Source organism: Cricetulus griseus, chromosome 2 (assembly GCF_003668045.3).
Source record: "Cricetulus griseus strain 17A/GY chromosome 2, alternate assembly CriGri-PICRH-1.0, whole genome shotgun sequence".
Classification (NCBI taxonomy): domain Eukaryota; kingdom Metazoa; phylum Chordata; class Mammalia; order Rodentia; family Cricetidae; genus Cricetulus; species Cricetulus griseus.
In genome coordinates this window covers 18116732-18131163 of record NC_048595.1, presented here as the reverse complement: position 1 = coordinate 18131163, position 14432 = coordinate 18116732, and the positions used below count along the sequence as shown (strand labels likewise).

Sequence of the window (14432 nt, the reverse complement as noted above, 5' to 3'; positions counted from 1 at the left end):
CCTCCTGTGACAAGGGGGTGATTAGGGAGGGGCCTAACATCTAAGGCAGCTGAGCCAGTTATGTGAACCGGTCTGCAAAAATGCCTGGCATATATTGTTAGGAGCGAGGGTCCATGGGTGGAGGTGGGGGTGCAGCTACTGTACATAACAACGCAATGTCAACATCCGGAACAGTCCTCCATGCCCCAACCTCACCCTCCCAGGCTGAATCCCCAGGCTGAGCCCTCTCTCACCTGTGAAGTGAACCATGGCAGGGACCTGTAGGGTTGGTGGTATTGGAGGAGGCCTCAGGGAGCATGCTCAGTGGGCACTGGGTACCTGCTGGGTACCAGGAGATGCTGATGAGTGAGCCTGCTGCCATGAGATGGCTTCAAGATCCACTGGGCAACTGGGTGGAGAGCTAGGTGATAGAATGGCAATGTAGTTGAAACAGTGATCTGCCTAAGAACAAACAATGCACCAGGGACTGGGGACAGTGGTTCAGTGAAATACTTGCCTGGAACATGGGAGGCCCTGAGTTCAATCCCGGGTACCAAAATAAATTCAGGAATAAAAACTAGAAGGATGAACAGCCCCAGCTTTGATGTACCACGGACAGACACACAGCAATGCACACAGGAGCTTTTGTTAGCTTGGGGTTTTGTTATTGCTGTTCTTGTTCTTGTTTTTGAGACAGGGTCTGACTATGTAGCCCCAGTTGGCCTGGACCACACTCTGTAGACCAGGCTGGCCTCAAACTCACAGAGATCCCCCTGTCTCTGCTTCCCGAGTGCTGTGATTAAAGGCATGTACCTAAATATAAGCCTTTTAAATTTTTTTCTGTCTCATCCCTTGCCCCCAGGTTTGGAAGACAGAGAATCCTTTAAGACTTTTTCTATATATTGATTTATTGACAGGATCTCACGTAACCCAGGCTGGCCCCAAACTTAATCTGTAGTAGAGGGTGACCTTAAACTCCTGATCTCCCTGCTCCACAAATCAAGTGCTGGAATTAGAGGCATACATAGCTATACTTCAGTTAAAAAAATATTTTTTGAGACAGGGTCTGTTATGTAGCTCTGGCTGTTCAGGAATTTGCTATGTAGATCAGGCTGGTCTTAAACTCATAGAGATTCTGCTGCCTCTGCCTCCCGGGTCTTGGGATTAAAGGCAGACTAGACTCCACTAGTCCCAGCTGTCTTAATTTTTTTTTATATTTTGCTTACCTTTAAAATATTTTATTATAAACCAGGCATTGGTGGTGCATGACTTTTAATCCCAGCACTTGGAAGGCAGAGGCAGATGGATCTTTTGTGAGGGTGAGACCAGTCTGGTATACAGAGCAAGTTCCAAGACAGGCAGAGCTACACAGAGCAACCCTGTCTCAAAAAAACAAACAACAACAAAAAAATATTGAAAACCTTTAATCCCAGCACTCAGAGGCAGAGGCAAGTGGGTCTATGTTGAGTTTGAGGCCAGCCTGGTCTACAAAGTGAGTTTCAGGACAGCCAGGACTGTTACACAGAGAAACCCTGTCTCAAAAACAAAATTAAAATATTATTATAAAGCTTTAAGTAAAGAAACGTGTATGAAGTATGAGTTTTGTTGAAAGATGAAAGGACAGTGGCAAAGCAGGCCTCTGTGTCCACTTTGGACTTAACTGCTTAGATGACCAAAGTGATGACTGGACCCCACCTCTACCCCAAGGAGCCTCTTTCCAGCCACACCCCTCCTTGCACCTTCCACGGCGAGAGTGGGCATCACCCTCTGGTCCCTGTGTATACTGGTCCCTGTGTATACTTTCTAAATTAATTTTTGTTATATTATTTACTGATGTGCCACAGCACACCTTAGGAGATCAGAGGGCGACTTGCAGGAATTAGTTCTCTCCTTCTACCATGTGGGACCCCGGAGATCAAACTCAGACCATGAAGACTTAGCGGCCTTTGCCACCTGAGTCTTCTTACCAGCCTGGTTGTATGTGTGTTAGTAAGAGCAGGAGCTGGGTAGGAGAGCAGGCCAACCCTGAGGGACCTGAGAGAGTGAGGCTGAGCAGAGTCTCACAGTAGGTGATTTGTTCTCCCCATGCCATGGGTGCCATGGGTGAGCAATCACCTCCTGTCTCACAGCCTGAGGCAGAGAGTTCAACAGGGTCAAATTCAGCCCAAGAGTTCCTCTCTCATTTGTCCAATAAACCTTTACCATTTAGCTGACGCTGCCCTGAGTTAGCCTCCTGCCCTATTTGACAGCTGAACTCACTGTCTAAGATCCTGTTCTCAACTTGGATACCTCTCCTGGCGGTGGGGACAGTCCAGGGAGCTCTTCCTTTGCTTGTGTGGAGCCCGGTACTCACTGTCCCTGGTTCCACCTCAGCATCATGTGACCAGGAATGGTGGCACATACATGTTATCCCAGGACTTAAGAGGTGGAGGCAGGCAGATTGGTCGTCCAGAGCTGTCCTCAGCTAAACAGTACACTTGAAGCCAGACTGGGATATTTGAAGCCCTGTCTCAAAACTGCTGCCGCCGCCGCCCCGCAGCAGCTACTGCTGCTGCTACTGACTGATGGTTACAGCCAAGACTGAGGAGACAACTCAGTCAATAAAGTGTTTGCTGTGCAAACATGAGGATTTGAGTTCGATCCCTCAGAACCCATGTTTTAAAAACCAGGTGTGCTAGCATGTGTGCATGCAATCTCAGTGTTGGGCAGGTGGAGACAGGAGGATGCCTAAGACTTCCTGACCAACCAAATTTAGTACCATCACTGAGCTCCCGGCCAATGGGAGATCCTGTCTCACACAGTAAAGTGGAAGACATTAAGCTCTAGCCTCCACAAGCATGCACACACATGTACACGCATACCTGTATACATGTGTGTACTCACATAAGTGCGCCCACATACAGAAAATAATCAGAAGTTACTAATTAATCTGAACAGGAGTTCTGATGCAGGGTGGGTAGCCCTTTTCCAGAACAAAGTCCCCAGTTACCTTAACAGTTTGTCACGTGACACGGCTTCAGTAGTGCAGGTGTCACAGGGCCTTAACCAAGGGGTTCAGTGAGTACCCTTTACGGGGGTTCCAGCTATAGCAGCTGTGGCGAGTGTGCCCGAGCCTCACTCTCCATTTTGAGCACAGGAATGTTCCCCACTTTCAGGTGAGGGAGATGAAGCAGAGAGGGGAATGTGTCCATCCAAGTAGGAACCCAGTATCTAGCCCAGGCTAATGCTCTGCCCTCAGGGACTGTGCTGGAGGGTGAGGTGGGGGAGTGGGAGGGTTCCTTCTCCCAGTCAAAGTCATCTTTCTTTGAACAGGCAGATGGGCTCCTCTCCACCCTGGGACACTCTGGGGGAGGTGTGACGTTTGGGTGCAGGGCAAGGATCTCCTTCCGCTCCACCTCCTGGTCCACCACCTGCTCTCCCGTCCTGTTAGCCAGTGGCCACACAGCCCTGAGATGGGTCCCTTGCTCTGGACCTCATGCTACCAATGCTTGTGTTGCCCTAACGAGATGCCTGAGCTGGGGCCACGAATTCCTCCCACTCCACAAAGAGCAGCTCCAAGACCAAGACACTGCAGGACTGGTGAGGCCAGCGTCACTCTGCTTCCAGAATAGCACCTGTCCCTGTGTTCTCCAGAACAACAGGAGAGGGTGGAAAGAGGCTCAGCTGCCTCCCAGCCCTGTAAAAGAGGCCAGTCCCTTGGTCACTGATGCACACAGCTTACCTTAGCTCAATCCTAAAGCCACAGTAAAGAGGAAGTCTCTGCAGTGAATTGGGGTCATGCAGTCCACAGCAGGGGGTCATTAACACCTGTCAGGAAGTATGGCTGTGACTTCCACGCTTGGCACTTGAGGTTCCTGAAAGGCCAGTGTGGCTAGGGACATAGCAAACAGAGTCAGTCAGTGCCCTGAGCCAGAGGCAGGGTCCTGTCAGCACCCTGTACAACCTGGGTAATTCAGTGAGTGACCTTTCCTGGCTCTCAGTTTCTCCAGCCATAAGATGGAAAATTAATGGACCTACTCTAGGTGAGTAAATTCTAGGTCTCTCAGGGATGAGGCAGGAGCCAAGCCATTGTATCCCTGAAAGTGAGCCCAAGGCCCAGGGAAGGAAGGACTGCCCTAACTCACCCAGTGGTACCACAAGTATGGCTCCTCTGAAGCCACATAGACAACCAGGTCTATGAGCCTCAGGCTCAACCCAGGCCATAGGACCATCATGACGGCTGTTGGCTCTGTTCAGCATCCCAGGCTCAGGCCAATGACCCACACAGAGGTTAATAAATGACACAAACTGCAACAGAGCTACTCCTCAGCCCAGCTCTATGGACACAAGCCAAGTCCACGCCAGCCAGACTCTTCCTATTGTTTAAGTTGTACTTTCTACTGTTTGGTGATAACAGGGGAGCAGTCTGACTGTGCACAGCCACCTGGCTCGGAGAATAAGAAACATTACAGAACGGTTAGGAACACTTGCTTTGCAGCTGAGGACCTGAGTTCAGATCCCCAGCACTCATGGAAATGCCCCGTGTGTGTGACAGCCCACAGATAGAAGTAGGGGATCCCCAAAGCAAACTGGCTAGCCAGGTAAGCTGTATGGTGAGCTCTGGTTTCAGTTGAAAGAGGCTGCCTCAGTACATAAGGTAGAGAGTAACCAAGGGAGATTCCTGATGTCAGCCTTGGGCCTCTGCGTGAGCACATGTGTGCCTACACACACACACACACACACACACACACACACACACACACACACACTTCATTTCGGAGTTTGGGAGAACTGAGTTCAAATCTTGACTTCCTTGGCATTGATACCTCTGAACCTCTGGTCATTCATTCCACAAGTTGTTTTGAAGTTCACCTAAGCTACTATAAGCAAAAGAAGCAATGTGCGCCCAGGACATCCTTCCACCCTACATGCCAAGCCATGGCATGGGGTAGGTACCTGGCCTGTGTGAGCTCTATGACCAGGAATGGCCGCATGATTTAGGGGACCCCTTGTTCAACAGGTACTAAAACTTGCAAAGTTTCTGTGGTGGAGCATGTGTTCAACATGGTGCATGCCCTCCTAGGACCAGGGCCCTGTGATACCACACGGGTTACACCCTAGGGAGCTGGCACCACCTCAGAGACAGCCCGGGAGCTTAGACCCAGCCCAGGTGGAGGAGCTGAGGCCCTTCCCTAGCAGCTAAAGGCCTTACACTGGGGCCAGCCCTGCTCCCTGTGCTGCCTGCGGCTGAGAGGGTGACCGCTGGGCCCTGCCACTGTCGGTGGTCATGGAGGAGGCATAAAAGCCTGACTGTTCTCCACCTCGGAACGCCTGTTTTTATCTCACGCCATGCATACAGTACATAGCTGCTTTCTTTCCGCAGAGGGTTGCATTTTTTTTTCTTTTCCAAGGGCGACGCTGGAAAGCCATGTGGCTTTTATTGCTGGCAGGAATGTCTGCAGCGTTCCTCCCCACCACATAAATGGAGCCGTCATCTTCAGCCTTGTAAGGCCAAGGCTGCTCCCCTTCAAGCCATCAGCCTCTGAGATTAATTAAAGTTTCACAAGGACTGACAGGCATTACGACCTTTTTAGAGAGGTGGAAAATCCCTAATAGGACCCTGTGGCCCAGGCACTGCTGGGTGGGCTTCAGGGACAAGGAGGCCTACAACACACAGAAGATCAGGGACCCAGCCAGCAGGAGGTGGCAGCAGGAGGAGCCCAGGCTCTACCCTGTTCAAGGCTGTGATCTTAATAGAGCCCCTTCCCTCCCTGGGTCTTGGTTCTGCCATTTGACAAAGTTGGGGTCTTGAACTTGATGTCTTAGGGATTTCGTTTGTGACAGTAGAATTCTAAAGCCAACCCAGGACTCCTCTGCTGGGATTCTAATTCTGTCCCCACCACTGTCACTTCTCCAATTTGATTCTGCCCCATGAGACAGCAGAGTGATCAAGCTTTGCCTGGATGGAATCCCAGCTCTGTGGTTTCCCAGCTGTGTGACCTTGTGTAAGTTTCTTAACCTCTCTGTGCTTCTTCTGTTTTTCTGACTTGTCGAATGGACATGACGACAACAACCCCTAAAATACTTAAAAGGTGGCTGTATAAGTGAGCATGAAGTGCAGAATATGACAAAGGTGACTGCCACTTACAGGAGCTCTTCCTGTCCCTGCCCACTGCTATATGGGATGGTAGGTGTGAGCTGGGGAGTGAAAGAACAGATTTTTTTTGTCAGAGTCCCCTAGGGCTCCAGGTGCAAAGTGGAGGTCCATGCTGTGTTGCAGCCAGCAAAGAGGGCACTGGTGGGGAGCCCTAGAGACTGTTGGTCTGGTGCTGGGGAGCACATTCTTCTGGGATCCCGGGTCACCCCGAGAACCCAGAGAATGGAATCTCTGCCTTGCAGAGGCATGGGGAGGCTGAGTGGGCACAGCAGAGCCAGGGCTCTCAGTGACTGCTTATACAGCCTCCTTGAGGGTCAGAGACTGAGCCAACTCCCTCCAGATACAGAGGCTGCAGTGGGCTTCCTTCCCCACCCCCAAGCCCAATGAGCCCCCTCAGGGTTATCTGCATCCAGATAGGACAGGTCGGAGGGAGTGGGTCCCCATCCCCTAAAAGGCAATCGGGCTGTGGGAATGCAGAAGTGGCTTACAGGTTCTGATCACGAACAAAACCTGTCTGGTGTCGGTGTCCCCCAGGCAGGAACCCAGGACTGCTTAGGAGCACACTCTCCTTGTTCAGAGGAGAAGCTGAGGCCAGAGGGAAATGGAGAAACTCTGCCTTTTCTGCTTGCCTCTGGCTGGGTGCTGGGGTCGCATCCTCCCTCCCTCATCCCCGCAAGGCTGCTGAAGGCAGCTTGGCCCCTGCTTTGGACAGCACTCACCAGGGATCTGCTCAGACCTGGCTGCACCTCCCCACTTCCACAGCCTTTTTGGAATATTTTCTATGTCGTCTGGGCGTGAAGGGTCTGCTGAAGCCTCATTTCCGTTACAACGAATGGGGCCAGAGCTGCTATGGGGACTGCACCCTGCCTGGTTCTTGGTCAGGGTCTCAGTCAAGGCTGGGACTGGTTTTCCAGTCGTTCTCATTTCAGGACCAGATTCCCACAGAGCCAGGAAAGGTATCCCAACACCCAGCTCTCCCTCACACCCCTGCCTCCCTCTAAATCTGGCTATGCACAGACAGGTGTGTTTTCCAATTGCAGAAGGCATAGCCAGATTTAGAGGGAGGCAGGGGTGACTCCAGAGTTGGAACCTCTGAGGTAGGGGTCCCCACCTCTCAGGAATTTAGCTATATCACGTGTTCTGATCGGTTCAGTATGTGCACACAGCCAGGTTACACGACATCTTTGTATTTCGATATTTTATATCATGCATCTGAAAACAGGATGCAGAGATCCGTTTACTATCAGCTCTTTCCGGCTTTCTCTTTCTTAGCCTTCAGAGGCTCACTGCTCCTCCCCTCCCAGCAGGAACCCCTTATCCTCTTCCCAATGAAAAGGTGTTTGATGGAAGTGAAGTTCCTTGTGGGACAGGAAAGTCCCCTGAGAGTTCCAGGGACTAGGCTGGGAGGCAGGGTCCACATTGGGTCCCTCACACGTGGGTGCCAGGACCAGAATGGAGAAATTCAGTTTCTGGGGGTGGGAGGAACTATGGTGTTGATGGTGGTGTTCACTTGCTGCTTAGGTTAGGGCTCATTGTGGAAGGGTGGTGGTGTGACAGTGGGAGCCTGGAAGGCAAGAAAGCCCTTGAAGGTTGCCTTCAGTGCTGGCTCTGTCTAAAGGCAGGCAGTCTTTAGTTCCCAGGTAGCCCTCAGGCGAGCCTAGGAGGAAGGAGGGGCAAGATGGCCATGACCATAGCGTGGGCTCTGAGTCCTGGCAAGCTGTGTGGAAACTACAACCTGATGGATGTTTCACAGTTGAGGGTGTGGCACTTGCCAACAACAGTTGGCATAATAGAGCATCCCTCTGTGCCAGGCCTGTGCCAAGCACTTTACACGTTATCCCCAATGTTATCCCCTGTACAGATGAAAGGAAGGCTCGCTGATATTTGGTGCAGGGTACCTGGATAAAGGAACACAGACCTACTAATAATAAGTCAGGCTCCAGACTCCCAAGGAATCACACCCACTCAGTCCCTCCCCGAGACAGGGGCAGCACTGTGCTGCCAAGACGCCATCAGAACCCTCTCTTGGGTGGGGTCATTCTCAGGCGAGGAGCCTGCTGTAGATGACCCAGCTTGGTCCAGTTTACCCAGCAATGCACAGACAGCTGAGAGAGGAGCTCCCATCTCTGCTTCCTGGCCTTGTAGGGGACACAGCGAGGTGCTCTTAGATGGCGGCATTTGAGAGAAAGTAGACTCGCTCATCAGTAGGACAGAAAGGGACAGCGATCACGTGTGTGCTGCACAGGCGGGAAGGGAGAGGGTATGGCAGGTCCTGGTTGGTGGCAGGAGCTCTCCGGGTCTGAAAACTGACAATGCTAAGTAAGATAGTTCTAGGTTCGTCAGTCCAGAGCAGCAGAAGGAAGCTGGGCGGGTACCAGACGGATCTAAAGATGAAAGTCTGAGCCTTCTGTCCTAGCCTTAGAATGAGTCTCAGAACAAAAGTAGGAAAATGGTGCGTTTCTGTAGAAGAGACTCCAGAGGAGGGCACCTATCCCTGAGAACCGGGGCAGGCAGCCCTCGGCCGCGGCCGTCCGTTTGTCCGATACGTGGCCGCAAATACAGTGAAGTCAGGCCAACGAACACTCTGTCCAGAAAGCAGCTCTTTCCCGGCGCCCGGCTGCTTGGAAAACCAAGGCATTGCAGCTGGCGCACATCTGTGCCCTGAGCCTGGCGGGGCAACTGAGCAGCCAGCAAGGCGCCAGCGCCAACTAGTGGGCAGTCCCCGCCACTGCTTCAGCCCGGGAGACCCTTCGCCCGCCACCTCGGGCTGCAAACTGGGAACCAACACTTCCCCAACTCTAGGTTCTGGTGACCACAGGGGGCGGGCGCCATCCTAGGGTTGTAGCTGAGTCCAGATCCAGGATCAGACGAGGGGGCCCCCCAGAGCCTCATTCTCTGGAAACCGGTTTGTTAACTCGCTGCAGGGACAGAAAAAGAAAAAAAGAAATTAGGCGGAGGGGCTAGTAAATGAGGCAGATGCAAACTGGAAATCCAATTTACACACCACTGAGGCATCAGGTCACGGCCCACAGTCGTTCGAGGGTAGAGTAGGTGGCTCGTCGAGGGTCTGGGCCCTACCTGGTGGCAAGCAGTGGTCCCTTTCCAGGGGAGCCCCTTGAGGTCACACATTACCAGGCTCGCAGGATTTCCTCTGGTCCTGAGACTGTTGCTGGAGCTTCGGAAGGCACAAGGACCTTGACCTAGTGATAGTCAACTCCGAGTCATTGGTCCTCTAAAATGTCCAGTAAAGGACCTTCACAGTCCCTTGATTCCTTGATAGCCTGAGGCGCTAACTTGAGGTCCAGAGAGGAGCGCAAGACAATTCTCCTGGAGTTCCTCGGATTCAGGACAGAGCTCATGCCCACTGTCGTGCGCCTACGGCCTGATTTCGTTTTTTGACAAAATGGAGTGTGCTAGGCTGAGGTCAGATACAGGATGAAGTCTTGATGCCGCCGTCGGATCCTAGGTAGTGTTGCTCTTGGGGCTTGGAATTGGTCGTTATAGACGCGTCCACTGCCACTGGCAACGAAAATGCAGTCGAATTTCCAAATCACTGAGAGAAACGCAGGCGTTCGTTCCCGCAGTCCAGGGAGTGCAGTTGGGGGCGACCCCCAGTGACTGTGGGCTCTCCTCTGCTCTCTAGCCCTTTAGCTGTGTGCCTGTACGCCCATGCTGGGCCTAGGAGACGAGAGAAGGAAAAGTTGGGGGCAGTGAAGCCCAGGAGCGGCCGGGCCACCGTCATGAGTAACCGTGGAGACCCCAGGACCGATTTCCCACAGCGCCCCTGACAGCGCTGTAGATCACAGCGCACTAGGGCCAAGAAGACCCCTTTCCATCCACAGGGAGAAAGCAGTCCGGCTTCTCTCCAAGCCACTGACAGCTTTCTTCCTGTCACAGATCGGCAGATCCTTTCCACGACACGGGAAGGAGGCTGCATGCGGGGCGGGGGGCTTGGTTTGACACCAAAAAGCACACGTGTTGCAGGCCCTACTGTATTTTTCAAAGAGCCACCGGCCGCCACGACAGAGAACGACTCCACGAGGCCTATAGATCCTGAAACTAGTTTTGATTGGACAGGGTGGTTGACCCCAACCCACTGCTGATCCGTGTGGGAACCCCCATTCTGTCTGCCTGGAAGGTTGACACAGAGGCCACTGAAGGCCGAGACCGCGCGGAGCTGGGGAACGTGGAATCCCGCGTGGGGAGGAAGCCCTGGGGTCAAAATCGTTTGTCGGGTGGAGGGAGTGAGGAACCAGCCTTGGGTGTCACCGCAGCGACCAGTTGAGGGTGCAGGTTCCGGGCTGCGGTGGCCAGAGCTGGAGAGCCCAGGCTGCGACCCGAGGGAGGGGGACGGAGGCTCAGCCCAGGACGCTGGAAACCCATCTCTGCCCCAACGGCAGCGGTTGCTCCCGACTCCCGGGGACCGCGGCTCCCGCGCGGCTACTGGGACGCGGGTGTCTAGACCCTTCGGGGCGGGGCCTGGCCCCTGCTAGGCCCGCGCGGGCCCGAGCCTCCCGGTCCTCCCCGGCGAACCCCGAGCCTGGGGGCTGCGATTGGCTGCGCCCCGCGTCGCTCGCGCGGCCCCGCCCCGCGGCCCGGGTACTAACCCCGCGCGGGCGGCCCGCGGCGCAGCCACTTGATTCTCTAGGATCCGGGCTGGGGCCGCAGCCGCCGAGTCCGAGGGGCGGGCGCGCGCGCGCGGGATGCGGGACTAGCGGGCGCGCGGCCGACCGTCGGGGCGTCCCCCCCGGCGCCGCCCCCGCGCTGGCTGGGCCCCGCGCCGCCGCCTTCCCGCCGCCTGCTTCCCGCGGCTGCGGCCGCCCGCGCCCTGACGGCTGCGGTATGCGTATTCCCGTAGACCCGAGCACCAGCCGCCGCTTCACTCCCCCCTCCACGGCCTTCCCCTGCGGCGGCGGCGGCAAGATGGGCGAGAACAGCGGCGCGCTGAGCGCGCAGGCTGCCGCGGGCCCCGGCGGCCGCACCCGGCCCGAGGTGCGCTCGATGGTGGACGTGCTGGCCGACCACGCGGGAGAGCTCGTGCGCACCGACAGCCCCAACTTCCTCTGCTCCGTGCTGCCCTCGCACTGGCGCTGCAATAAGACCCTGCCGGTCGCCTTCAAGGTGAGTGCAGGGGGCCGGGCCGGGAGGACGTGAAGGAACCTGGGCCGTCCCCATTCCGGGAGCCCAGGCCGGGGAGGACTTGGGGAGCATCAGGCTGGGAGGACACGGAGGGAGATGACACCCAGCTGGCAGGACATAGGGGTGCCCGGGAGCCCCTGATGCAGGACCCCAGGCCCGGAAGGACCCCAGACGACCCCTCTATAAGAACCCAGACCCCAGAGGACATGGGGACACCGGATTGGGAGGAAGAGGGGTCACCCAACCAGTAGGACATAGGGGTGCCTGGTCACCCACGCTACAGGAGCCCAGGCCAGGAATGACATGGAGGGAACCTGGGTGTCCCCTCTGCAAGAGTCCGGGTCCAGAAAAATATGGTGTGCTCAGTCAGGGAAGATGTGGGAGGGCGGCCAGGAGAACTGGGTGGGGGAGTCCTCCCGCCGCTCCCACTGCAGGCGCCAGTACCGAGGACCCCGCTTTGAGATCGGTGCACCACGGCCTGTCGGCCTCGCTGCCCACAGGACTCGGGGACTTGGGGTGCTCCCTCTCGGGTGCACCGACAGCTTGGAGGAGCCATACCTCTCCACCTGGCCTTGGCAGGGCCCTGGAAACGGGAGGATTGGGCATTCCAGATTCCTCGGGCATAGCCTAACCCGTAACCGGGAAGAGGATCGCCAGAGCTGGGCGAGGAACCGGGAGGTTTGGGGTGCAGAGGGCAAGGAGGGCCTGGTCTACCCCGCGGCGCCGCGCCTCCTGCGCTGCTGTAGAGACACTTCCTTCCCACACTCTCCACCTCGGGCGGCTGAAATTTTGCACTGGGCGACCATAGGCCAATCCTGGAGCGCGGTTCCCTAAAGGGCTGCCTCCCGCACAAGTCTGCATCCCGAATGACAGGCTGACACTTGGGTAATGCTTCCATCCTGGTAGCCCCAAGTCGTTCAGAGAGTTGTTTTTTTTTTTTTTTTTCAACTATGCCAGGGATAGGCAAGTGTTTCGTTTTCTTCTCTTTCTTTCTTTTTTTAAGGGGGGCAGCCAGATGAAACGAAAACGCCTTGGTTTTCCCCTAAACCTCTCGCAGCTGCCGCGAGAAAGGGCAGGGCAGGAAGGGCCAGCGGCTGGGGAGGTGGTGGTGCCCGAGGTGGCTGGGAACGCCGGCTGCTGGCAGCTGAGGCCCTCCTTGCTCCCATTAAGACTTCAAATTGGAAAGAAAAAAAAAAAAAGACTGGTGACTCTTTGAGGTCTCCCGGGTGACATCTTAAAATACCAGCGGGGGAAATCTCCAGGGGAGGAGGGGGGAGGAGGCCCGTGTGACTGTAATCGTCAGATCGGAGGTTTTACTGTCACTTGGAGCTTAAAAGGAATCTTTGAAATTAAAAGAAGACAGGATGTTGACAGGAAATCTGGCCTTTTTAATCAGACCCCAAACATTTTCTCCTTGAAATCTTTACCATCTGGACCCCCAGTCCCTGCACACGGCAGCCACGTTTAAATGGCTGTGACTCTGTTTAAAGTCTGGTTCAAAAGGCATCGGCCTCTTGGTGTGCCTTGGGTGGAGAGGAGGGGGGAAGAGATGACATTTAAGTGGGCAACGCCACCCACCCACCCTGCAGTTCCCAGCAGGTACAGGTTTAGTTATCAAAACGGGGTTTTCTGGATCAGCTTACACAACATCAGTTTTGCTTTGCATTTTGCATTTTCTCTGCATAACGAATCCAGACTCCAGCGAGGCTATTTAACTGGGCCTTGGCCACATGGCTGGGCCAAATTTCATGCCCCAAAGGGCGATGCGTTAACTTCGAGCAAGGAGTACCCCTGTTATTATCATTGCTGGTTCTTCTGCAAGGAGTGTGTAGTCTTCTTTAGAGCCCCACCCTTGGCAGTGACCTTGCTGATTGACAGCTCTGGCTTAGACTTAATTTATTTAAAAAGGGAAGGTTTCTTGGGGCTCACATTAACCATTGGACCCAGGATTTTGGGTATGGAGGGTCCATCATTTGTGTCTTGTGTTGGAGAGGGACCTACACCACTAAAGCCTCTTCCACCCCAGCCTCCGAGAAATCTTCAGTGAGCCTGGAATCTAAAGGAGTGGCTGGGTGCATCCCTCCTTTTGGCCTTTCTAAACCCGTCCTTTTTCCTCAGGTGGTGGCACTGGGGGATGTGCCTGATGGGACCGTGGTGACAGTGATGGCGGGCAATGATGAGAATTACTCCGCTGAGCTGCGCAATGCTTCCGCTGTCATGAAGAACCAAGTGGCCAGGTTCAATGACCTTCGCTTCGTGGGCCGGAGCGGGCGAGGTGAGCAGGAGGGACCCTGGGATGGCAAAGGTTGGGATAGGGATTGAGGGAGGCCTCTGGGTCTCAGCCAGAGCCCTGGAAACAGGTCTGCAGACCCAGCCGCTGTCTGAATAGCAGCTCTCCAATCGGGTAGACATTGTACTACCCTTTCATGTGAATATATTTATGGTCTCCTACTAGTAGAGTTTTCTCCCAGGTTTCAGGGTTTAGCAACTACTAAAAGCCTCTAGTGTGGCCGCTTTTCCCACTAACATCCCTGATCTCACAAAAGATCCGGGGTGAAGGTCCTGTGCGGGAGCTCAAGCAGGGTGTGGATGTCTTTTGGTTGGGGCACCCCAGCTACTCGCCCTAGGTGCAGGAGGACCCCGTGGTCTCCCGAGAGCTCTGGGCTTCTTCAGGTACTTTCAAAGTGAGGAGAATTCAGGGCGGTATGATGAATGTTGGAAAGAGAAGTTTGAAAGCTACCATCTCAGCCTCAGGCTCACGCTGGTGGCTGCCCTGTCAGTATGATCCACCCCGGTAGTGGCAAGAAGGCAGGACCAGACGCCACAGTGGCTGCCGCCAGAGGCTGTTGAGTGGGAGGCACTGGGACCCGAAACCCGTCATCATGTAACTCTGGGGTGGTGGAGCCCTCCTCGTTCCCATGCCCTGAGGCTAGGAGGATCTGCGGCTTTAAGACTAGCCCTGCTGAGAAGCGGCTGAGCCTTGAAGTGGCTGAGCCTTCACCTTCTGAAGCTCTGGGAGCCTCCAGGGTTAGGAAGTGAGCCGGCTCCCGTTGGCGGCTGCCATGGCTGGGGCAAAATGGTACTTTTCAACACCAATAAACAAGACCTTCTCAAGGTTGGAGTTCCCTGGAAGCCGCCAGCCTGCCCCACTGGGCATCTGGGCACCATTTTGCCCTCT

General features: G+C 54.8%; 1 protein-coding gene across 1 annotated transcript in view; it reads left to right on the top strand.

Annotated features, from left to right (window-relative positions):
* The window catches only part of Runx3 (RUNX family transcription factor 3), a 54727-nt gene that overhangs the window by 20052 nt on the left and 20243 nt on the right, over window positions 1-14432 (top strand). The window contains exons 2-3 of the mRNA XM_027399667.2: window positions 10974-11236; window positions 13373-13529. Coding sequence (XP_027255468.2) covers window positions 10974-11236; window positions 13373-13529 — 420 coding nt within the window. The remainder of the gene's footprint in view (window positions 1-10973; window positions 11237-13372; window positions 13530-14432) is intronic.